This window comes from Lycium ferocissimum, chromosome 7 (genome assembly GCF_029784015.1).
Source record: "Lycium ferocissimum isolate CSIRO_LF1 chromosome 7, AGI_CSIRO_Lferr_CH_V1, whole genome shotgun sequence".
NCBI lineage: Eukaryota > Viridiplantae > Streptophyta > Magnoliopsida > Solanales > Solanaceae > Lycium > Lycium ferocissimum.
In genome coordinates this window covers 34,682,339-34,709,762 of record NC_081348.1, presented here as the reverse complement: position 1 = coordinate 34,709,762, position 27,424 = coordinate 34,682,339, and the positions used below count along the sequence as shown (strand labels likewise).

The 27,424-nt window shown below is 31.5% G+C and overlaps 1 protein-coding gene across 1 annotated transcript; it reads left to right on the top strand.

Annotated features, from left to right (window-relative positions):
* Positions 1–23,738: 23,738 nt before the first annotated feature.
* Positions 23,739–27,194, top strand: LOC132064592 (cocosin 1-like). Its single transcript, XM_059457626.1, has 3 exons — positions 23,739–24,060; positions 24,763–25,483; positions 26,759–27,194. The coding sequence occupies exons 1-3, from the start codon at positions 23,859–23,861 to the stop codon at positions 26,916–26,918; spliced, it is 1,083 nt and encodes a 360-aa protein (XP_059313609.1). The 5' UTR covers positions 23,739–23,858; the 3' UTR covers positions 26,919–27,194.
* Positions 27,195–27,424: the final 230 nt, after the last annotated feature.

Here is a 27,424-nt window from a genome sequence, read left to right as displayed (position 1 = left end):
ACCTATATTATATTTGTCTCTTATTTGTTCTTCTTAATGTGATCATCTCTAATATTTTTTCAATAATTATTTCTCTTCTTTTCAACAACGATGTTGATGCTGTTGTAAGTCAATGGTAAGTTCCACTCATCGTATACACTAGCACAACTTGTGTAGTTTAAGATATATGCACTAACAGTGCAAATAATTTTTACGTTATCAATGCATGCAATTTAATGATTATAACATGTTATTGCTCTATTTTTAGGTTACCCGATTAGATTTAATCTGGAGAGTTAAATGTTAACGTTGTAGGTCAACTTAACCTCATGATGGTGTAAAAAAATCTTTACATTATTAGCAATGCACAAAACATAAACTCATATTTATATATGTAGTGTAATATGAATGTCGCGTCATAGATATAGCAGCACTTGTATTCCTTAAACATCATGCACTCGAGAATTGATTTAATTTGTTCCCTGCAAGTTTCAAATATCACAACTAAAATCTATTAACAAGGCTAAACTATCATGAATCATTAGCACAACAACAACAACATACCCAGTGTCATCCCACAAGTGGGGTTGAATCATTAGTACAACAACAACATACCTGTAATCCCACAAGTGGGGTTTGGGGAGGGTAGTATGCACGCAGAGGGTAGTATGCACGCAGACCTTACCTATACCTGGGGAAGGGTAGAGAGACTATTTCCGAGGGACTCTTGGCTCATAGAAAGACGAAAAATAGGCCATTTAATCATTAGCTTAGAGTATAAACCGAAAATACGATCTAGAACTAATTCATGCCATTTGATCAAACGTTAACACGGACAAAGTATAACTGATCAACACAAGCCAACACATTCCTTCTCTTCTGCAAACATATAAGAATATGAACTTGGAGCAAAAGTTCTCAAAATATAGGTTTCAGAGGATCAAAGTAAACTTCAATTTGAGGTAATTCTCCAGATGTTTCCAGATGTTGATATTGCTTCATTCCCCTGCAATAAGTGCCAACTCAGACCTTGAAATTTATTCTCAAGTAGTAAACTTTTAAACTTTACTCCTGAAGCAGAAAAGATTAGTAAAATATCTAAGACATTATTCTGAAGCAATGTTTTCTTGTGCTCGAGCAAAATAACGAGCTATTGATGAACGTTACATTTCAAGCACATTTGAATTATCAGGTTTCATTCCCTGAAGTGAATAACGAAATACCATTCTTGGAGAGATAAAATAACAAGGGATATACATGTTATTATTGTGATATGAAATTAAAGCATTGCAAAATGTACTTGTTCTACGTAGAAACATCTCTAATAATTTTATTAAAGTATCATTTTAAAGCAAATGAAGCAAAGTAAAATGCTTTATACTATAACCATATTGATACATTATGGTTACTTGTTATTGATTTCCTTGAAGGAAATAAACATTAATGTATCCCTTCCTGAAGGATGTGATTACTATTTTGTTGCCGATTTGATACAAAATATTCAGATGTTAATGGTTAGTCTCCTTGAAGGAGATATTTGAGATACTGAAGTTTAGAACTTAACGTTTACTTTTCGTAATTTATAGTTTAACATTGTCTTTAAATCTTCATTTGATTACTATTTTCTTTCATGACACCAGTAGTGTCTAACCAAAACTTCTTTCATGATACCAGAAGTATCCAAATATACATATAGTAGAAATTAATGATCAAGGGCTCCAGAAGAGCTAATTGTTTATTTACAAGTATCATGACACTAGCGGCGTCTAAATAATATCTGATTATGACAAATAAATAGAAGTATCTCGAAGAGCTTATATATGATAGCACCACTCATCCTAAATTATAATTATTACGTTCAGAACAAAAATTGTAGTAAACTTGAAGATTACTGACAATAAAAATGGTTATCATATTGAGACTACAAATGATTGGAATATTAAATATCTTCGAGTTACTACGAGTAAGAAATATGTATGTGAAATGTTATCCGAGCATGATGAGTTCACATACCATGATAAACCAGAAGTTTATTGATATACAATCTCATGCAATAATAAACCAGAAGTTTATTAAAATAATAGCTCTACCATGGTAACCTTGATGTTTACTAGTACATATAATTTATCAGTTGACATGACCATTTTGACGGTCCTGATTTAAATCTGATTTGCTAATTCAATATTCGAAATATATTGAAGAACTAGAAGATTCTTCAAAATTTCTTTTATGTTGCTTGTTCTCATGATAAGTTGATTACACCAGCTAATGTTGGAACTAAATCCCCTAAGTTCTGGAAAATATAAAAGGTGAATGTGGGCCTGTTCACTTGCGATGTGATGTCTTAAATAGATGCATCTATGATACAGTCACATTGGCATTTATTGTCAACCCGCAGTTTTACATTTACGAAGTTTTTTTGCTCAAAATAATTGAGTTGAGAGCACAATTTTCAGATTATGTAATCAAGACAATTCATCTTGATAAAGCTAGTTTATATGCAAGCTAGTTAGGCGTTGAATGCCTCCGATATATATATATATATAGCCAAACCATTTTTTGTGAGAATAAAACTTCATGTGTTGGTCTAAGACATAATAAATTGCATACAACGAGATTTGTATGCTTCAGACCAATAAAATTATGATAAATTCTCCCTTCACAATTGGTTCAAGGTCAGGAACCAGATATTACCATCTAATAATTTTTGACATATTGTGTATGATTAATGGATCTACCACGGTGCACACAGATGGATTTCCCCAAGTGAAATAGAGATATATGTTAGTTTATCTAACATGAGGGGGAGACAATAAGCAACTAAGAAATATATTGTGAATTATCATCAGTATGATCCTCATTCAAAGGATAATTCAAGTCAAATGCTGGAAGCATTTGCTTACCCAAAAGTAATCTCATATTTCTGCTGCAAAATGCTCCTATTGAATGTCCCTGAAGGACAAGTCTACAGCATGCATAAAGCATGGTAGACGAATCGGTTCCAAATGCAATAGCCTTGAAAATGGTGAGGAGCAAATGATTTGAAGGATCATAATAAGGAGGAAATATGCTCTTGAAGAGCCTAAGACATAACACTTCATGAAACCTCATGGGAGGTTCAACTACCTGAAAATAATGAAGTGATGAGATCTCAGTAAGTTATCTCGAATTGCAAACCGATATGAATGATATATTGTCGATGATATTTTTGATACAATCTAGCGCGCAATGTTGTATAAGGTTGTGAGGATCTGAATTCTACGTCTCTTAAAGCATGTTGACGTAGAAATAATTACCAAATAATATGATGCATCATAGTAACCGTAAAGCTTATTGGACCTGCAGTCCAAACATCAGAAGATGTCACGCTATTTATACTGCTGGATGTTGTCACAGTTTATATGACTTACTAGACAAAATTTATATGAAAATTTCTTAAGGATTCAAAATGCCTGAAGCATATACTAGTTCTTGGGAAACTTATTTATAATCCTTAAAATTATTAAAATGAATCAAGGTAGATGTGCAGGAATTGCCTAAATATATTCATTGGTGAAGTGTACAAATATGACTCTGATTACCCTTGTATCTTTACAATAATCAGAATATTTCATATTGATGTGCAAGTTGATGGCTTGAATATAACTGGAGCTCTTGAAGAGTTTCCAAAAGCAGTAGATTCTGCTAAAAGAAGTAAGAAATTCGAATAGGTCCTGAAGTACCATATCTTTGTGCAATTGATGCATTAATATATCTTGCTTTAGCTACGCGCATGATATAATTTCACTCTTATATAGAGATATTGAAATAAGATCAATTGCCTATTGCAAATGAAAACCTTGATATGAATACATTTATCCTAACAAATACAGGGCATTCATCTGATCGACATAAGAGTTCGATCCGTAAAATGTTATCTATTCCCCCATGAGGGGTTCTTTGTCATACCATGTTGTTTTACATGACAGTCAAATCATAAAAGATAACAATAGTTTATAAACCAAGTCAAGAATGTACTTGGCGTGATTGCAACAATATTATATGACGATGATGCAACTCTATTAAGGAATGAAGATGCAGATGATCAACCAGTTCGTCGAAGGACCATTTGACAGATCTGATCAAAGCTATGCTAATCTCAAGATATGATAAGTTGGTATATAAGATCGATGTACATCATCTTCAAGAATTATGTGATTGCTTTAATCAGGGGGAGCAAATACGCGTTGTACTCTTTTTCCTCGGACCAAGGTTTTGTTCCATTTTGGATTTTCTGCAAGGTTTTTAATGGAGGACTCTCAAAGCGTATTACTAGATATGTGTACTCTTTTTCCTTTATTAGGACTTTTTCCCAGAGGATTTTTCCTAATAAGGTTTTAACGAGACACATCATCTAATTAATGGGCAATCAAAGGGGAGTGTTGTAAATATTAATTATAACATGTATGTCCATTAATTACAACATGTATGCCCATTAATTAACTTGGAGAGCAAGTTAGTTAGCTTGGTCACCAAGATTACTTGGCTACCAAGTTAATTGCCTGGCCATCAAGCATTTTCCTCCTATAAATAGGAGTTCATTTGTAGAATATTATATATATAATGAAATCTCTCTTCAGTTAAAAGTTGAATAATATAAATCTCTTTTTATAAACTTATCTTTGGTGTATTTACTTTATACTCTTTATTTTATAACACTATTGTTGAGTTTACTCCTTATGGGGGAAAGGAGGGGGGGGGGGGGGGATTTTACACAATATGGCAGTCCAATAAAGAGTAAATTGTCTAGTAAGCAATTATGGGAAAAGAAATATAACTAAGCAATTTGTGACGAATTATTGCAGAAACGTCGCAAAGTTAATCCATTATCATTCTATGGCATGTAAACATTAACCTGTTGTGTGTGAATCACATACAATAAACCCAAAGGATTCAGTTTCATTTTTTCCGCTCAATATTTTTATCTTTAGTAACAAATATACGTTCCATCTATTATATCCTGTGTAAGTATATGGTATATTTAATGTATAGCAATTGGTATATGGTATGTGCATTGAATCTTGAAGATACAATTTTTTTATAGGAGATCTATCCATAGAAATTTAAATTTATAAACTAGATATAAAATACTGGTAATATATACAGTTCAACACATTTACATAACAAATACTACCTATAAATTTTCATTAATTTCTTGTAATACTGTATAGAATACTGATAATATGTATAGCATAGACATATTTAAGAAAAAAAAAAAAAAGAGAATAATTGGCATAAACTTTGAGGTATTCAACAATTTTCATTACGAAAAAAAAAAAAAAAGAGAAATGTTGGGATTTTTTTACAAGATATTTTGGTGAAGATGGCAACAGATCCTTAATTAATATGTGGAAGAGATAGAAGTATAAAAGTTGTTACATAATATCTTCTTCATTATGGCAACAGATCCCTCAATTAATGGGGTTGCAATCAGGGGCCACATTGGGCCGAGGGTGTTCATCCGAACCCCTTTCGGCAAAAAAAAAATATATTATTTTTATATGGTTAAAATTATTTTTTATGTATATATAGTAGATGTTGAACCCCCTTAGACTTCTTCATTTTACTTTTTTATATTTTGAACCCCCTTAGTGAAAATCCTGGCTCCGCCACTGATTGCAATCATCCCATGTGAAACTTAATGCTATATTAGTACTCCCTGAAAAAAAGAAGTCAGGGGGTTCAATACCTACTATATATACAAAATAAAATAATTTTAAGTTTGAAAATATCTTGTAATTTTTTTTTTTTAATAATTTAGGATGAACCCCCGGATATGTTCGGCTCCGCCCGCCTTGGATGTTGTAGCAAATTCAAATACGTTATTGTTGTTTTACTAAAAACAAACTTTTTCTTTCACATTAAATAGCAAACTTGAATGTCGTAGACGCAAATTCAAATACGTTATTCTTTATTTGCTAAAACAAACTTGTTTTAGATAATTAGAATTTAAAGTCACTATTATATAATTAGGGATAAAAAAAATTAATATAAGTTTATTGGGTTATCGGTTTAACCATTAACTAAATCCTTACAATCGGAAACCGAAAAATTTATAAAACCGTTTACAAACTGTTAACCCAATAACCCGATAATGATAAATCAATAGCGTATTTTGTTGGTTTGGTTTATCGGTTAAACTGGTTTTTGCACACTCCTAGTTGATAGACCAGGTAAAGTTTCAATTATTTCTGGTATAATTTATGGACCTTGTAGACCATTGTCTAGAAACCGATTTCGACAAATTGAAAATCTTATGAAAAAAGTTAAATCAAGGTCTAAAATTTTGTAAGTTATTGCGAATATTAGAAGACAAAATCTAATATATTCTTTAATAAAATTGAGCAATATATGAACAGATAGTAGACCCCGAAAAAGTAATTTTTTCATGAGTTATATTTACACAACTTTTAAAAATAGAGGAAATTTAAATAATGGCCTAAAAAGGAAATATTTTTAATCTTTTGGCCCGAGCAGCTTCAAAATCCAACTCCACTAGAATCAAGGAGCCGTTTGGACATGATTTGAGATGAAATCATGTTTGGATATGCAATTTGGATTTCTTAAGTTGCCCTTTTTTTTATAAACATAAAAATCCCACAAGTTGTGAAAACCATCAAAATTTTCCCAATTCTTATATAATCTTACCAAATGAGTAAATCATAATTCATAATAAAATTAATACGCTACTAGAAGGCCTTTTTAAAAAATATAACATCAATTGATCAAATTTTAGTTCAATAAAAAGGAAAATTTAACATGATTAGTAATATAACTACTTTTTATAATAATCCTCCCACATGGTAAACAAGATTGGTAAATATATTTTACCAACTTGCAGATTAATATTTAATACAAATGGTTGGTAAGCATGATTAGTAAATATATCTACCAACTTATGAGTCTTTTTTTACAAAATATAAATGTATGGGTCAAATTTTACGTTTATATTTTTTGAAATCATGATTTTAAATCTTGTATGATTTGGGATTTCATCTCATGAGCTGAAATTAGAGATGAAATTGCATATCCAAACACTAATTTTATCTCATAATTTTATCTCATGAGATGAAATTATATGTCCAAACACCTACCAAGCGTTATATAGTACCTCCTAGATTTATTCTAAATCAGTTCCAAGCTGATCCTTTGGATAGTGTGTGTTGTACTAAGTATGTGAAGACTGACGTGTGTAATCTAGTAGCTAGTCTAGGTAACCACAGTGTCCTATGTGACTTCTTGTACTAGTGTGGGCCCTATGCAAATCGTAGTTAATAGTAAATAATATAAGTATCTTTGCCTTTCAAAAAAGATGTAGCTTGATTATTGGGCTGGGAGAAATCAGGAAGGTTGCCATTCTCAGCTAGAAAAATTTATAATCACGACAATGATATATGGTAAGAAATATTCTAAAATTGGAGTAATATAATATAGTATTCCTTCCTAATACAATAATTGCAATCAATAATCACAAGATATATTTCTTTATTAGTACAATCACACATATCCTTATATAGACATAATCAATTACACTAAAGTAATATTCTTTTCTTCTATATCGTTTTGTTGTTGTTTGCATAGCTAGCAGACCTACATGTAATCAGGGAAACTTATATAAATGTATCCTTCGGCCAACTAGTTTACCAACATGATCGAAGTATACACTATCTATACACTTGGTTTATATATTGTGTATAGATATGCTTCTTTATAGTACATAAAGTGTACATTTTGGTTTATATGTTGTGTATAGGTGTAAAATAGGTATATTTAGTATAAAATATATACACTATGGGGGACAAGATAGCATGCTTAGGTAAAGTTGATGTGATGTATTTGGAAGTCGCGAGTTGGCCCCATGAAAATATCTAACTTGCATAAATGTAGGGTAAAAGGCCGCATACTGATAGAACGCGCAAACGGTCCCGTACCCCGCATATAGCGAGAGTCCAGCACTAGTGAATATTAACAAATCAAAAGAAACAATTAATTAAGCCTTCCCCACATGTGTAAAAGACTGATAATGAAATGTACTATTTTAGAAAATAGAATAGGCATGTTGCCTTTTTGAGTGGCTAAAAGCCTCCATATTAGATAAAAGAGGGACACAATGTATGGACTCCACATGCAACACCGATGGAGACCTCATACCTAACACCAAACATATGCGCTCCATATAATACAGATGGAGACCTCATACCTAATATTGAACATATGCGCTCCATATAACATTGATGGAGACCTCGTACCTAGGGGTGTTCATGGTTCGGTTTGGGTCGGTTATTGGTTAAAACCATAACCAAACCAATTTAGTCGGTTTTTAAATATCTAAAACCATAACCAAATCATGTAAAATAATAACCACCGGTTTGGTTATTGTCGGTTTGGTTCGGTTTGGTTCGGTTTTTCAATTTATGACTAGCCGTGACAATTCAAATATTTTCTCTACATTCTTCAAATTTCTTATTTCTTTTTTCCTCACGGCCCACAAAGGGCGAACTTTGCTGCATATTGAGGGAAAGACATGCTAATGGCAATGTAAGATGAAAAGAGATAGTAGGGTTTTTACTTTTTACCCTTATGCTTACGATTTATCAATTTTTTGCGCGGAGTGCCCTTCGTTTGGGGTGGTCTTTAAATTTTGCCCCTCATATTTGAAATCTTTAAAATTTGCCCTTCGGCTAACACCCATAGTTCCGGGTTCGAACCCACGCGCGGTCAAAATTTTAAAAAAAATTCGCAGCGGTAATTTAAATTTCGCTATCTTTGGACCGGCATACTTTTGTTAAGGAATTACCAAAGTTATGGGACCCGCATACTTATGCCTTGTGGCACACTTGCAGCGTAAGTATGCCGGTCCGGTATAACTTTGATGAATACTGGGAATATGCGGGGTCCGTATAAAAGTTTGCCCATTAAAAGTATGCCCCCGCGCGCATAACTTTGTGAAGGAATTACGTTACGCTCGACCCGCATACTTATGCCTTATGGGCGTATTTCAGACAGTGAGGTTGCATCCGCATAACTTTGATAATTCCTTCACAAAGTTATGCCGGTGGGGGCATACTTTTAATGGGCAAACGTTTATGCCGGACCCGACATAACTTTGTGAAGGAATTATCAAAGTTATGCCGGACGCGACATACTTATGCCAAGTCTCCGCCCATAAGACACAACACGGTCCCGCATAACTTTGGTAATTCCTTCACAAAGTTATGTCGCGGGGCATACTTTTAATTTAAACTTTTTGCGAATTTTTTTTTAAAATTTCGATCGCGCGTGGGTTCGAACCCGGAACCTACGGGTGTTAGCCGAAAGGCAAAATTTAAACATTTCAAATACGTAGGGCATAACTTTAAAGACCACTCGGAAGAAGGGTATGCTGCGAAGGCCCACGAAATTTAAACTTGCCTTGCGATTTTTTTTTACACATTCTTTTGATTGGGCCTTAAAAATAAGTAGACCAAAATTAAATTAATAATTAAAAGGTATAAAATATCTTTAATTATTTATGAAAAGTTAATATTATACATATAAATAATTATAAATTTTATGTATATAATTATCGGTTTGGTTCGGTTATTTATTCGGTTATTTTTTACTATAACCATAACCAAACCAAATATTATCGGTTTTTCAAATTTAAAACCAAACCAAACCAAACCAAACCAAATGTCGGCTTTTTTTATTCGGTTTGGTTAAATTTTGATTTGGTTTTGATTTTAACAAAAGGGGTCTACCTACTCGTACCTATAACTATCAGGTAAAAATATACTCTTATCCGATAGTATTTTAATTACACCATATAGATGCATGATATATGTTGCTAATAAATTATTATTCATTTAATTATGAATAATAGTTAATGATTATATATATTATAACTATATGTAAGAGGGAATAATGAAATTTTGTAGTCCTCACATACTCTTTGATCTAATGAAATTGTGACACGTGGCCATGGCTTTTTCCCTACATTTTTGACCTCATTAATTTTCCTTTGACTATTCCACTTAGGCCTTTGTTATTTGACTATATTGACACTATATAAAGTTTTTTTTTTTTTTTTGTGGATTTCTTCTTATCCCTCACTCCCTCCAGATCAAAAAAAAATTCTTTTATTCTATTTACACACTCCTTATATAAACTACTTTTTTGAAAAAAAAAAATGTGTAAATTGACTAAATTACCCTTAATTAAATAGGCATTGGAATTTGATCACATAACACTTAATAGGGGCAAATCTGGAAAGAAAAGGTTAATTGTTTCTTGATTTAATAAGTGGACACTTTTTTTAACCCAAGAAAAAAAGACTGAGTGGATACTTTTTTTGATCCGGAAGGAGTATTAGATTACTCTTTTTGTTTCTTTTTACTTATTTCTTATACTAAAAATGAATTTTTGTTTTTACTTATTTATTTTAGTAAATCACGAAAGATCTATTAATTTCTAAATCACGAAAGATCTATTAATTTCTTTCTATAGTACTTTTATTATTAAGTAACTACATAAAGTATTAGTAGTCATCAGCCTTTATTATTTGACTATATTGGCACTATATATAGTAATTTTTCGTGAATTTTCTTGTCGATCCCTTATTAGATTACTCTTTCCATTTCTTTTTACATTTTTCTTATACTAAAAATGAATTTTTCTTTTTACTTATTTATTTTAGTAAATCACGAAAAATTTATTAATTTCTTCCTATATTACTCTTATCATTAAGTAACTACATAAAGTATTAGTAGTCAAACTTAAATTTTCGAAGCATAATAAATAAGGGTAATTTAGTATATTTTACTCCTAATAAATAATTTGTTAAGGGAAGTGCAAAGTCAATAAGAGACAAGTAAAAAAGGAATCGAGAGTGTACCTTTTACTCCATCCGTTTCATTTTACTTGGCTCTTATATAAAAAGTAGATTTTCCTTTTTACTTGTCCATTTTAGCAAATCAAGACAAATTCATTGTTTTCTTTAAATATTACCCTTATCATAAGTAACTATATAGAGTAATAGTAATTGAACTTCTGTTTTCAAAGCATAATTAATAAGGATAATTTAATAAAATAAACCCCTAATAAATAGCTTCTTAAGGGAAGTGTCATGTCCACAAGGGCGAAGTAAATAAAACGAAGGGAGTATCTTATTTGTTATTATACATTTTGATAAAATTATGCAACTTTGGAGTCACAGTTTCATTCACAATCATATGTTATTAATTAGTATGTGATATTCCTCTCTTTGAGCTTGTTCGGTATGAAGAAAAATATTTTTCACAAAAAATTATTATTTTAAAAATATTTCCCGGAAAATAAGTATGCTTTTAGCTATTTTCTTTTATTTGATACGTAAGCAAAAAATATTATCCTAAAATCATTTGTATATAATTTAGACAAGTACTATGGAAGGTGAGTGTGAGGGTCGTGGGGTGGTGAGTGGTGGGGATGGGAGCTACGGCTGGGGATGAAGATGAGGTGTATTGGAGGGTTGGAAGGACACAATGAATGTGGAATGCCACTTGTGGAACTTGAATTTCTTACTTCCACTAGAGAATCATTTTTCTTATTTTAAGGAATTTATTTTTTTAAATAAAATGTTTAACTTGACCAACCAAACATAAGAAAATTGAAAAAAAAAATTCAAAAGATGGTTTCCTCCATATCGATCACACCCTTTATTCGCTTTAAACCTCCAAAGTTTTGCTTGTTATGAATATTGAATCATGTGTATCTTTGTATTTTCTAATTCTCCTTCCAAAACTTCCTTCCTCGATCATAAATGAAATTTATTCAATTATATGACTAAGAAAATTTAATAATTATGAAGACTTACCAACAAAACATGATTAACACTTCACTAGATTAACTTAATTATGCAATAGAAAGATGTGACATAAGTCATATTTTCTAAATTAAATTTTATTATTTTTGTATCACGAGTCTAAGCCTGGCCTCATGCAACTAGTATATTACTATTATATATAAGGGAAAACATAGGGACTTTTGTAGTCCTCACAAGAATTTTCAAATTTTTTAAAAACTTTTTAATTAATTACTTCTAGGTCCTAATCTTATTTATTTAAGTCAAATTTTTGTTTTTTTTTGTTTTTAAGGTCTACTTTTGAAAATCTATCGAACCTCCTACCTCATTTTTCATGTTCTTTGGTTTTCTATTTGGTGCTCGATATCCGCATTTGAGCCCAATTAATCCAGCTAATTCGCATTGTATAGCCCCCATTAGGGGAAAGCGCTCCCTCCAAAGATTTTTCCATATCCATGTTCGAACCCCTGATCCCTAATTAAGGGAGGAGCAGCTTCATCCGTTGCACAAGTTAAATTATGTATTTGTCTTTAAAGTTCATTAACTATGTATAGATTATTTATTTAGAACTAAATAACTTTAGAAAATTAGGATACATAACTTATAAATGTCAAATTCTGGCTCCGCATTTGATTTGAAGTAAATAATTTCATAAAAATGGAAGTTAAAATATTAAAGGAGTGGAATGAAAGTTTTACTTTCATATATTGAAAATATACTTATATGAAATTTAATTATTACTAACGTAATTACCCACTTGTGGGGCTACAATGAGTATATGGTTGTCATTGTTGTACACTTGTATTAACACAAATTATATTTCTTTAACTAAAATATCTACTTTTATATCTTGAGTTTGGGCTCGGGCTTAGCACGGACCTCACATAACTAGTATATATATAAGAGGGAATGAGAGATTTTTGTAGTTCTCACGAGGTTATATTTGTCATTTATTAGAGTTCAAAATGGGAATTTCAATATTTCTATGCTTACACATGATTGCAACAATTACCTTTGCTTTGCATATTCCCACTTTTTGCCCTCATTAATTTCTTAATATCGCTCCCACATGGACCTTCCTAATTGGTGAGTTGTTTGACTTTTGTGATCTCTTGTTAAACTTTATTAGGATACTTTTAATATTATTTATTCTTGTGTTCTTGTAAAATTGTAGAAACTTCTACAAAATTTTAGAAAAAATTTCTTTTCCGGTTAGACTTTTTGTTAATTTCTTTTTGCTCATTTATCTCAGAATATTTGTCAAGTTTCACTTTTTGAGAGTCAAATTACATAAATTTTAACAAATATTTTAAGAATCCTTACATTATATTGATTGGAGAATTGCAATTTATATTATTTTCTGTATATTTTTTGAATTTCTAAAATTTTAATTTTAAAATATTGAATTAATCTAACCCAATTTAGCTCAATCAAATTGCCCTTATATTTTGTGATGAAGAGAATATATTATTTGTCTGTATACGTTCTCGGAAAAGTTTTTGGAGCCAAATTTTCTTTTACAACCGAAGCATTTATTAGGTATTAAAATATCTTTTATCCTCAAACTTTCCATATTTTGCTTCTTTTTAGTGAGCTCATATGCGCTTTTAAAAATCTATCCTAAAATTATTTTCAAAGATAGTTTTAAAAATCTTTTACTTTATTAACACACTTTAATTATTATTTACTAATTGTAGGATCACTAGGTTAATTTGTGTAAATATTCTAAACTAAGGTTATAAATGCTGTAGTATAGATTCAAAGTTATTGGAATTTTTTTTGTTGTGTTAGATGATTCTAGAAGATGAAAAGATGAGTTTTATTAATACAAGTAAAACAAAATACATTACTAAAATCTTAAATGAGTTCAAGATAAGCGCTAAATAAGTTTAAAGTAGGGCGGAACTAGATTGTCAGCGATGGTTTCGATTGAATCTAGTAGTTTTGGTTCACAAACTTTGTATTTGTCTATAGATTATGTCACGACCCAAATCTGACATTCAGGCCGTGACCGGGCACCTGTCGAGCTTCTACCCATAAAGCGAACCCTCTAAGCTAATCATGCGAAAATTAACGAATAAAATGAGTAATATGCAAAGTCTCATAATGTAAGGAAAAGTGCAGAAGCGAAATACAAATACTGAGTCTTGCCCATAAACCCCATAAAATGTCTAAGTCATGGAACTATTAGTCTGAATATAAAAGTACGAGACGTAGCTCGGATTACTACTAAGTCAACTAAAGAAGAAAGGGCCGCCATGATCTAATGGTGGCTCACCTCGACTGAACGAAGCTGGAATGAATCAAGTATCGGCTACCTGGTCATCGTTAACCACACCTGCACACATACAATATCAACAAGCGTGAGTCTAAAAGACCCAGCAAGATCATCGACACTCTCGCCCTTACCCCTCGGGGGCAAGTCTTTGAAATCCTGATAATGCATAAAAGCAATTACACAGTACAAGTAAATTAAATATATACAAACACTGAAGCTAAAGCTGAAATCATGAAGCATAAACAAGCAAAACATGAAATACTCTAAATCTTAATCTATGCTCACGGGACATAGTACGTATTTATCTATGTCTTACTCCGTCTTCCGGAGAGGGCATTATTTACCTCCATCTTACCCGGATGAGCAATACATGAAATACACTGAATCTGAATCTATGCTCACGGGACATGTACGTATTTGTCTATGTCTTACCCCGTCTTCCGGAGATGGCATTATTTACCCCCATCTTACCCGGATGAGCAATACATGAAATACAAGAATCTGAATCTATGCTCACGGGACATAGTATGTATTTGTCTATGTTTTACCCCGTCTTTCGGTTTAGGTGAATCCCACATCGGTTTAGGCGAATCCCACATCGGTTGGGGAGGAGAACGAAAAGTGTTTTATAAGTTCTTGGATACCTCTCCCTTGTAGACGCGATTTAAAACCGTGAGGGGCGAAGGCTCCAAAGCTAAAAATTTCTACAAGCGGTGGCCTGTGTTGTTACAGTTGGTATCAGAGCCGGTGTCGGGCCGGTGGTGGTGCAAACCTCAGCGAGGACGCTGAGTCCCAAGGGGGGGTTAGTGTAAGGCATGCTTTAGGCGAATCTCATATCGGTTTAGGCGAATCCCACATCGGTTGGGGAGGAGAACGAAGAGTGCTTTATAAGTGCTTGGATACCTCTCCCTTGTAGACGCGTTTTAAAACCGTGAGGGGCGAACGCTCCAAAGCGGACAATTTCTACAAGCGGCGGCCTGGGTTGTTACGATGGGGTGGTATCGGGCGGGGTGCCGGGCCGGTGGTGGGGCAAACCTCAGCGAGGACGCTGAGTCCCAAGGGGGGGTGAGTGTAAGGCTTGCCTTAGGCGAATCCCACATCGGTTTAGGTGAATCCCACATCGGTTGGGGAGGAGAACGAAGAGTGCTTTATAAGTGCTTGGATACCTCTCCCTTGTAGATGCGTTTTAAAACCGTGAGGGGCGAAGGCTCCAAAGCGGACAATTTCTACAAGCTGTGGCCTGGGTTGTTACAGATTATTAATTAGTACTGACTAACTTAAAAAATAAAATTCAGAACCCATAAACTCCAAATCGTGGCTCTGCATCTGAATTGAAGTAAATAATTTCATTAACAATTAACCATAAAAGTTAAGAAAAAATAACAAAAATTAAAATGTTAAGAGTAAGCCCGGGCCTCATGGATCCATTTTTTTGTAGTCATCACATGAATTTTTTATCCCTTTTTACCCTTACTTGAAATTTTTATGACTTTATAAATTGTCACACATTTTAGTAAATTTTAAGAACTTTTAGGGCTTTTTTTATGCCACTAAAAAGATGATGTCATGAAAAATATTATAGTGGCTCCCACAAAGCACACTCATACATATTTGAGTTTTTGATGCGAAAATATTATTAAACCTTTTTCAATATATCATTGTTAAATACTTGTAAAATTTATCAAAAATGTAAATAATAGCCCTTCCGTTTCAATCGAAAAATGAATTCCGAAATATGGTAATTAATTAATCAAGTTTTATGTGCGCACACTTTTAACATAAAATTATCTAATAAATTACTATATTAAAAGAGGAACTATAATACATTATTTTTATACATATTCTGAAAAAGTTTGAAAAACATTGTATTCAAAGAAATATAATTTTGATACAGTAATAATACTAGACAATTGTAAAAAGTATATTTTTTACTTTTTTTACTATTAAAATAAAAAACCGGATAATATATTTTATATAATTTAGGAGTAAGAATTTTTCTCATGTTAAGCTTAACTATTTTGTCCTAAATTATAACATATTAATTATCCGGTATTTTGCAAAATATTTTTGGTAAAAAATAAGTTAGCCAATATGAGTTCAATTCAAAGAACTCAAATGAAATTAATTTAACATATGAAAAGCTTAATTTGGATCATCGGAGACTTAATCTCAGAAAAATAAATTAGAAGAGCTTTCAATTATTGATTTTTTCCTAAAAAAATCTAATATATAAACTAAGAAAAATGTTTTCTGTTAACATCGTTTTTATACTTTAATATTTTAGAAATTTTTCGAAAACGTCAAACTGATGTTACAAGAATAAAGAATTAAGAGCAGATTTAAAAAAAAAATATCTATGAATTAAATTTTTAATGTCGGTTTGGCCCGGACTTAGCATGGGCCAAGTGACACTAGTTGTGTGTGTGTGTGTGTGTCTCTCTCTCTCTCTCTCTCTCTCTCTATATATATATATATATATTTCCATTATATTGAAGAGTGAAGCCCTTGGACGACCAAGGGCATCACAGTCATTTCACAAAAATTCATGCATTGCATACTTGTGCTTGTAACTTGTAGGCCAAACCCATCGGCGGCCCCCCTGTGGTCGTCAAAATTTTTCACTTAGACACCTAGACTTAGGGTTGTTCCAATTGAACACTCAATCTATTAAAAAACTGTCCTATTAGACACTTTTTTGACAATCAGCAAAAAATTAAGGAGAGTGTAATATACTCGCCAATGACGTGGCAAAGTAACCAATTAATTGATAACATGTGGCATTTTGGCTCACAAAAATATTAACAAATTAATTATCAGAAGGGGAAAAAAATATTTAAACCTATTTAACTAATAATAAAAGAAAATAAAAAGTCATTTTCTAGAAAACCCATGATCCCATCCACAGGAACTCATCCCTACAAGAGAAAATGGAGTTTCACCGGAAAACAAAAAAACGCAACAAGTTGCAGAATCTAATTAAAACACAACAAGTTGCACAATCTTTCTATAATGTCATGGGTGAGAATAATAAATCCTCTCAAATAGCCGCTTAAAATCCCCCCTCCCTGTCTTCTTCAACCTTCCTCCATTTTTCAGTCTCGCAAATGGCTTGACTCACTTAATTCAAACCCCAAAAACAGTTAAAAAAAAATCCTAAACCCACTCAGGCCAAAAAAAATCTCCCTTTCTCGCTAAATTGCGCCGATGGAAAACTACTCCTCCACCTCTTACCCTGAATCCGGTGAGTCCTCTCCCATACCCGTGTCGATTTTGAAAACACAACCGCATGGGAAGATCTTAATCGAATCCCTAATTACAAGGTCAAATTTATGTATAGTTACGGTGGTAAGATTCACCCAGACCTCACCGTCTTCCAAACCAAAAAAAAAGAGCAGCAGCCGGAGAGTCGGAGAAGACGACTACACCGTCTTCCAAACTTAATTTTATTGCTTTTTTATTTATTTAATTAAAGTTATATGTCTTGAGAGAGAAAAGGATGAATTTTTTGCCCAAAAAATAAAATAAAATAATTATTCGAGATCCATTAACGCGCCTAAGGAAAGTGAGCAACACTTCTTTTGCCATGTCAGCATTTTGTGTCTAATAGGACAGTTTTTTAATAGGTTGAGTGTTCAATTGGAACAACCCTAAGCCTTCAGTGTGCAAAGTGAAAAATCTTGACGACCACAGGAGGCCGCTGATGGGTTTGGCCTAACTTGTAAGCCTCAAAGCTTGGACATAAATCCCTTATGACAAAAAACCCAAGCCTCTTTTTCTAAATGCCAAGTGTGTCTCAATTGATGTGACATCTCATGTGGTCCCACGTTACTCCACCACAAGTGCTCCTCTTAAATGCTTTGTATCATTGTCGATTATACTCATTTCTGTTCCATTTTTTAATGAGGTGATATTTCCAATTTTGTCTTATTGAAACGAAATGTACACAAAAAAGTTAGAATTAACTGTTACTTACACATGTAATTACCATACAAAAGAATTATTGTAATAGAATAATAAAAAAGATACTAATAAATATTTAAAGATATTCATCTATCCACATCATTTAAAAAATATAAAATGAAATTTGTAATATTAAAATAAGGCAGATTGAGCACAATAAATAAATGAAATTTGATAGTTAAAAACTTCTTTACACTAACAATGTATATATTGTTTGTTCCATTCTTCCATGAATAATTTTCACCTATTAATAAAATGTCTTAAAAAATTTCTTGCATTTTTATTATTTTATTATGAAAATTAACATATGATGCATCTATATAAATAAATAATTATCTTATCTCCTTAAAATACATTATTTTATTTACTTTTACCTATACACTATATTTGGTAAATAAGATTATACATTTTTTTATTGAAAAAAGCTTTATTATACTTATAATTTATGTAGAATAATACTCAAATATTTATTATTATAACCAATTAATGTCACTTTAAATGGTTGTATAATTTTAGTTAACTCATTTAATTACTACAGTTTATATTATATTTATATTACATTGACTGTTGTTAGCGCGTCTTTTGATTCTCTTTTGAGGTAGCACATTGTCTCATCATCAATGCAAATCTCTTTGAAATCTCTCTTTGCTTACCGTACTAAATTATTTACTTAGTTTTTAGAAGAGTGGTGGTGGGACGATCAAGGCCAAAATTGTCATTGTGCTTAATGATAAAAGTGATATTTTGTACTGTGATTTCTCAATGTTCAGTGCAAGCGGCTTTTCTCAATGGTAAAGTGCTGCTTTTTTAATACACCTCTGACAAGTACACCTAACACCTGACATAAGGAAAAGGCAATATAAAGTGGGACTCACATATTTTACCTTTTTAAGTTTTCAACCCATATCTCTCGTGATGCACGTACACTGTTTGAGATTTGAGAATATATGTGATGTGAAATTGTCGTTTTTTCTTTATTTTAATTTTTTCTTTTCAGGTTACAAATTATTTAACCAAAATCTGTATTCCAATAGAGTATGAGGGTGAAGACCAAGAGCCCGTTTGGATTGGCTTATAAGTTGGCGCATCACTAATTTTTTTTGAGTGTTTAATTTAAAGAACAAAATCATTTTGTCTTAAAATAAGTTTCAAAAAAATAATTGGACACATTTAACTTAGTTTATCTAAAGTTATACTTATAAGTTGAAAGCAAATTTATAAGCCAAAAAAAATAAGTTGGACTAGCTTATAAGCTGCAAACAGCTTTAAGCTATAAGCCAATCCAAACGGGCTCCAAACTAACTCCTCCTTCGGTTACAATGGAGTTATTCTTTGTCAGATTCTGAGTGCATTTCTTCACATTCACTAAGGCATAGATAAACATTCTTTTTACAGTGTAGAATTCATGGACATTCTCGAGACCTTCTACTTTCTTTCTTTTTTGATGGGTGATAAAGCCAATGTTCTTGTTGCTTATTTCATCTCTAGATCAAATATATGCTAATGTCTCTATTTCACGGAATGACCGAGTATTTTGTTTCATGACTAATTTGTCTCTGCTAGAAAGGTGAAGATTGGGACGACCAAGGATAAAAGAGCCAATTCGCAAAAATATCAGCATAGAACAGTTGTACATCGTGCAGTAAGAGCATCGGGTTCAGTAAAAACCATGCAACTTTGATTTAACTTCAGGCATACCCCCTCACTATTCAATAACTTCAGTACAATGTCCCTATGAAGTTTCAGAGCTTTGCGTTATTCAATGCCACGTGTGTGAATGTGTACATTTCTAAACATGTGGGTCCTACTTTATTGTTTGCCTTAGGAAGATTATCAGAAAAATTGTAAAATTAGCATTTAAGACCAATTCAATTTCTTTTTTTCTTTCATAAGTACGAGTGTACGACATCAAATTAATACTTCTATTTTTGCTACTTCCAATTAAAGTTAAACAACGAGAATTCACTAAAATTTTAAAGATAGTAGTTTTTATTTAAATGGAAAATATATTTGAACTTTGTGTCATTTAAACCTTTAAGATTTGATCTAAATATATGAATTAATATAAGTTGATTTATTTATAAAATTTACTGAATCAAAGATTGATAAAAAGAATAACTATGTTTTGAGTCCATTTTACATAAACTAACAATATAATATAAATTATGCTGATTTACAAAAAGAATTAATATAATTTTGATTTATTTCTATAATTTATTGAATCAAAGATTGATAAAAAGAATAAATATGTTTTGGGTCCAATTTACATAAACTAACAATTTTTTTTTAAGACTTCTAAATTGATTAAATTTAATCAACGATGCAAAATTATTTACGTTAGAAATATTTAGGAAATTTCATGTAAATGAGAATTTTGAGTCTTCACAAGCTTTAAGTTCATGACCAAAGATAAAGATTTGGATATAGAACGCTAACTATTCCCTCCGTCTCATATTACTTGACCACATTACTAAAAATATATGTCCCAAATTACTTGTTCATTTACAAAATCAAGATAAAATTAATTAAATTTTTTCCATCTTACCCTTAGTATTAAATGTTCTTGAAAATAGTCAATAGTGATTAGAATGTGTTTATTGGAGAGAGATAAGGGTAAGGTAATAAAATACATCTTTACTGACGATTTTTTAATAGGCGTGCAAAAGGGTAAGTGGCCAAATAATATTGGACGGAGGGAGTAGTTAATTTTTAAATTTATTACTCCTAACATCTAAAAGTATTTTCTTGCCCAAGAAATACCGTCATAAACTTTTATTAGCAAATCTATAAAACTTCTTCGAAATTAATTCTGTAAATCATATACTTAAAATATATATACTATATACTAATTGATTTTTTTACTTGAAACTTAGTGGACTCAAAGTTATACTTAGTTGTTAACCTATTTCAAGATATTTCTTTTTGTCAGTTATAGTAATTTTTCAGAAAATATCATTAAATCATTCTGTAAACCTTATACTATGGTTAATTTTGTTCTTTTAGCAAATATATAATACTCTTTGTTTACTACTTTGCCAGTATAGGTTGGTTAAGCAAGTTATCAAAAATAGTTCCTTCTTTCATTTTAGCTGTCGTTTTAGCACTTCACGTCCATTAAAAAAAAAAAAGTTATCTTATTTGTTAGATGATTTTTTAGAATAAAGCAGTATTAAAAAAAAAAAAAACGATTCAGTGTTAAGAGTATAGTTGAAAATAATTAACAACTTTTATTTTGAATTGTTAAATTGACAATTATTTTGAGACAAATTTTCTAGGCTAAAAATAACAACTAAAATGGGACAGAAGAAGTACTTTGCAAAAGCCAAAATACTCTTAGACGGGCACTTCGTTTTTTTTTTGTTATCCATTTAATTGCTTAGAAATATATGCTTAGTTAATCAAAATGAGTTTTCCTATGTTTGATGCTTTAAAGTTTCATTTAATTTTTTCATTTTTTACAAAAGATAGTTCTCCATAGCTAATCACTTGCAAATTTGAACAAATAAATTTCTCTGTACAAAAGGTATTGAGAAAGTCTTATCGCATATAAACCTTTAGCAGAAATGACCTATTAAAACTATTGTCAGACTTCTAGATCAAGTATGTTGTGCCTATTTTATTATCTCTAAAGCTACTAATCTTCATATTAATGTAGTCATAGCTAAATTTTAATAGTGTAGTAAACAAATCCACAGTTATCCATGGTTGATATAGCGTATACTCAAAATTTATTTATTAAAATAGTGCTCATTAGATGAATGAATTAGTATTACATGTTTATGTATGAATTAGTATTACATGTTTATGTTTCATTATTTAATGCTAATTATGTTAATCTCATATGATTATACAATAGCTAATACTATAATCAATAATTTTTTTATACACCAAATTAAAAATTCAACAATAAATACAATACTGTAGAGATTATTAATCAACTTATTCTAAGTTGAATATAATTTATGTATAATTTATTTGTAAATCAAATAATTTTTAAATTCTTCGTAATGAGGAACTTGCTTTTGTGTATCAATTGACTATATGTACTCGAAATTCAAAAGAAAAAGTATTATTTGAATGCCAAAAACTATCAAAGGTTGTAATGAACTGATAAGTATTTCTCTATCATTACCTCGAGATCTGAGGTTTGAATTCTGGATATGAAATCACTTTTAGTAGAAAATATTTTACTTAATAGTGGAACTTTCTAACACGAATACAAATTAGTCGACTCCAAAGCGGATACTGAACATCGAATGAAAAATAAAAGAAAATGTGAGTGTCATATTGCATGTCGAACATATAACATGACGCATTCAGTGTAATTATCAATGACCTATACGTTTTTCAACCCCCCATTAGCAATTAGACGAAGAACTAAAAACATAAATATTAAAAGTAAACACTCATAATGGACTTTTAAAAAATTTCTAAATAAAATTCAACATACCTTATGTTATGATGTCTGAGAATTGTGACAGGCAATCCTCATTGTCTTTTTGTCTCCGGATTTTCAAAATAACCTTGCAATATCCTACAAAACCAAAAAAAAAAAAAAAAAAAAAAAAAAAAAAAGGAAGGAAAATCAAATTAGCGACTTGAATTTTTCAGTCTCGTCCGTATTGTTTTGGGTGAGATCACAAATCATGGCAATTAAAAAAATATAAACAAAATATTTAAATTTAAATACTGATAATGGACTTTTAAAAAAATTTGAAATAAAATTCAACATACATTATCTTTTGATGTCTGAGAATTGTGACAGACAATCCTCATTGTCTTTTTGTCTCCCGAATTTTCAAAATAACCATGCAATATCCTAAAAAAAAAAAAAACAAATTAGCGACTTGAAATTTTCAGTCTCATTAGCATTCTTTTGGGTGAGATCACAAATCATGGAAAACGTAAATTATGACAATTAAAAAATATGAACCAATTTCAACTAAAATTTAGGATAAAATCTCAAAATCACAAAATTAGGTTAAGGACAAAACCAAAAAGCAATTTAAAGTGATGAACTTTATTAAAGTGATGAGTCACTTTAAATATTAGTTTCTTTTAATTAAGAAAATAGTTTTTAAAATAAATTGCATAAATGCCTGGTGGTAAAATTTATAGGTCATTTTCCACATCTGACTTGCCATGGGTCACTTCCGATAAATTGAGGGCTATTTCTAACAACTTCACTAACGGTAGGGGTATATTTGGCCAGAAGTACGACGGGGGATAAATGTGACTAATATTCAATAGTAGAGGGATATATTTGACCCTTTTCCCGAAATATCATCACTTTATAATAAACCAAGGTATACAAGACATTGATGTCTTTAAGAACCACGTGTGTTTACCACTTAACCATGTGTATGTAATTCCCGAGCAAACACAATAATTAAATACTCGTTATTTATGTAATTGTTGACTATAAGAACAACCAATCACTTGTATGATGTAAATGGAGTTAGGAGAAAATTCACTTTACTATTGTTATATCACACAAAATATATTCTTAACCGGAAACTATATTTCAATTAACAATTTAATGATACGGCTCAAAATATTTAAATTCAAGAAAATGAAAAACATAAAACCCAACCATTTTAACCAGCTATTAATGTTTATATTTCATAGTTTAGCCCAAGAGAACTAATTATTAATTAATACTCCTTGATTTGTGGCCTCTATAAATAGAACGAAACAGCCTCTGCAAAATGTGTGAGTCTAGAACAATTCCCTTGAAAGGTTTTTTGGTATACATAGTTTGAGTTTTTTGTTTATATATCAATGGATTTGATATTGGCTTCGAAAAAAGCTGATAAAACAATAGTGGAAGTGGAAGGAGTTGGTGGATACTACACTTGGTCAAGTACCCATTTTCCTGTGCTTAGCCAGAAAAAAGTTGCTGCAGGATTATTAGTTCTTCAGCCTCGTGGTTTTGCTCAACCTCATTATGCTGATTCCTCAAAAATTGGTTATGTTTGTGAAGGTATGATATACATATATATTTTTTATAACAGTGATGTTCAAGAGATGATGCGGATCTAAATTTTACTTTTGGTTATTTTGATGATTATTTCATATATAGAAATAATTTTTGGGTTCAATCAAATATAATCCACTGATGATCAATATCCTCCATTCATCTTTGTGTTCGAATCAACTTGTGTGTATCTTGAATATTTTATCGAATGCTAGCACAGTATTTGATTAACTCTTCCCCACAAGCCTAGACAAATTAAAAGAAAAATCACCTAGACTCTGTGATTTGATCATGGACATAGACAGACGCATAATTTAAATATATGGGTTAACTTTGACCTTTGGGTTCTAACGGCTAAACCCATTACGCTTTTGAATTATGGATTTAAAACTTAATGTTTCTTGACATTGATGATTATTTTTGTACGTCCATTTAATGTAGTGCCAAACATTATGGGTTTAGTTGAACTCACATATGATATGCTCCATCAGCCTCGTGCTTCTCTTGATTATATCATTTGATACTTGCTAGTTTATCTCTCACCAACACAATAATTTAGTAACTCTTCACTGTTTCTGCTCTAGGATTTGAACCCTGATTTCTCTTCTTTTTAATTCTTTCCTACCAGCTTATGGTTATGACACGTATTGCACATTTTCCTGGTCAATTATTTCTACTACCATATCTACACTTATTTCGTTTGCACAGGTGAATGCATTGTTGGACTGATCTCACCAGAAGATTCAAAAGAAGAAATTATTAAAATACAAAAAGGGGATGCCTTACCAGTGACCATGGGAGCAGTGTCATGGTGGTACAATGGTGGAAACTCTGAAGTCACCATAATTTTCTTGGGAGAATCGTCTGATGAATATACACCTGGAGAATACTGCTATTTTTTCTTAACCGGAGCTGCGGGTATTCTGAATGGATTTTACAATGAATTCATTTCTCAAATTTTTCACATGACTGAAACTGAATCTGAAAAATTTATAAAAGACCAAAGCAGTTCTAATCTTTTAATTAAGATAAATGAAGGGATAAAAATGCCAGATCCATCCAACAAACACAAGTTGGTTTTCAACTTTGATAGTGCAAAACCGTCTGTTGAAGTGAAAAATGGTGGAGTCTTCACCACATTAACTGGTAAGAATTTACCGATGCTTGGAGATCTTGGACAAAGCGCGAATCGCGTAGTTTTGGAAGGTGGTGCATTATTTGGTCCGATTTTTACAGCGGATTCATCAGTTCAACTGAGCTATGTTACTAAAGGAAGTGGACGTGTTGAAATTGTGGGACTTCTTGGTAAGAATGTTTTGGGTACTATAGTGAAGGAAGGTGAATTGTTCTTTGTTCCAAAATTCTTTCCATTTGCTGTGCGAGCTGAGGCAGGAGGAATGGAGTTCTTCTCTGTGATAACATCTTCAAAGTAAGTACTCCCTATCATTTAACTAAGATAATGAAATGAAGAAATTAAACTATATACTGTATATTTTTGTTGAGCTCATTTTACAGAACATATCTGTATTTTGAGGATTCAATGACTATCGTAAATGAAATTGACTATAGTAACCCTCTTCCTCATCCGAACACTTATCAGGCATTCTGGCTATTATTTTCATTTTACTGTAGATGCATTCAAAAAATGGATAATAGATCATGTAGGAGTTTATCAAATAAGATGACTATTTAATTTGTTATGAGTTTAAATTTTATGTACGGATATAATTAGATTATTTATATTTTAAAATTGCAGATAAATCAATGGACATTAGAATTGGTAGTCTTAAAGAAAGTACTAGTAAGTTATCTAATAAAACAGCTGGATGGCTAGGTTAAACTATAAACTTTTTTGGGCTAATTTTTAGGAAACCACCGAGAACCCTAATTTTTCGCTTAGATTTGTCGGTGGTGTTGCTACTTTACCAACTAGACTTTGTTTTACTTTATGCTTTTCTTTCTGTTTTATTGAACTATATTAAAAATTAATAAATTAGTCACCGGGAACCACACCAGAGACCTTGTCTTAACACACAAAAAAAAAAAAAAAAAAAAAAAAAAAAAAAAAAAAAAAAAGGGTATAACTTAAGTCCTTTAATCATTCCGTAGAAATAGTACTATGAAAGAAGTTTATTTTATTATTCCGAAAGGAAGACAATAGGTGAGCTTAGATGGAAACTAAACGTAGGAATTCATTTTCTTACTTATATACAAATAAAAAATGAGAAACAGATAACAAATGGAGGATCAGTGTTAATCAGTTATCTGATCATTAAAAAGAAAGGGTAGCACGAAGGACTCTTGTGTTGATGCAGAGATCAGGAAAGGATCGCACTTTAAAGGGATGTGATTTAGACAATTTATCCTAATACAAGTATTAATGACTGGTTTTATGATCACATGTTATCTATAGCATGAAAACAACTTTACTTTTATTCCATGGCTCATGTTTAGGATCATTTATCTGCAGATTGACTAGTCAAAGTCATGTTATAATTCATCAAGAGGAGAAATAGCTAGCTAGCTAGGGGATAGTTTTGGGGGCGAAATTGAATTAATGTTAGGAGATAAACAGAGAAACAAATTAAAAGAGAGTGCTTATAGACATAAATTCACTTTAAGCACAAGAAAGTCTAAGGTTATAGACATGCAAATAATTGATATCAAAATAAATATCATGTAATGTTCCATTAATAATTTGCAGGCAAGTATATGGACAACTATCAGGTGGTAAAAAATCAATTTGGGAAGCAGCATCTCCATCAGTTTTAGAGGCCTCTCTAAATGCGTCTCCAACTGTGATTCAGTCTTTCAAGTCCAAGAATGCTACGGGCGCAGTGATTGCCCCACCTTCAACTATTTAAGTGGAGTGACTGGCACTTGTTAGACATTCGATCATGTTTAACAAGTGTATAATAATAATATAATATGTTTCTACGCTAAAATAAGATCGATGATGAAGTAGAGCTACACTATTAATTCTACTTCGGTTATATTATATAAGAAATAAATATCTACTACATATGTAAAAGATGGGAGCTTTTGTTTTAGCTTTTCCTGAATGCAAGCTTATGCTGCTGTGTGCTATTATGTATATATGGATGGCTTCTTAGGAATAAAAGGAAAATGAATTTGGTGTACTTCTTTGTATGTCCAATTCTTGTGGTGCATGTCTACATCTTGTCAAATCAGTGTATTTGAGGCACAATTTACATCATTAGGCTGATTATTACGTGACACACCTATTAATTTTTAGGCGGAATAGCTTGGGAGACTCTTTATTCGGAAAAGACTCAAATATGTCATCGAATTATCAGAAATGACTCATTTATGTCACTCGTCAATAGTGACTCATTTATGCCATCACCTC

Coding starts and splice junctions, on each gene's coding strand:
- LOC132064592 (XM_059457626.1), top strand. CDS start 23,859: ATGGATTTGATATTGGCTTCGAAAAAAGCTGATAAAACAATAGTGGAA. Junction 24,061..24,762: donor AATTGGTTATGTTTGTGAAG/GTATGATATACA, acceptor TCGTTTGCACAG/GTGAATGCATTGTTGGACTG. Junction 25,484..26,758: donor TCTGTGATAACATCTTCAAA/GTAAGTACTCCC, acceptor AATAATTTGCAG/GCAAGTATATGGACAACTAT.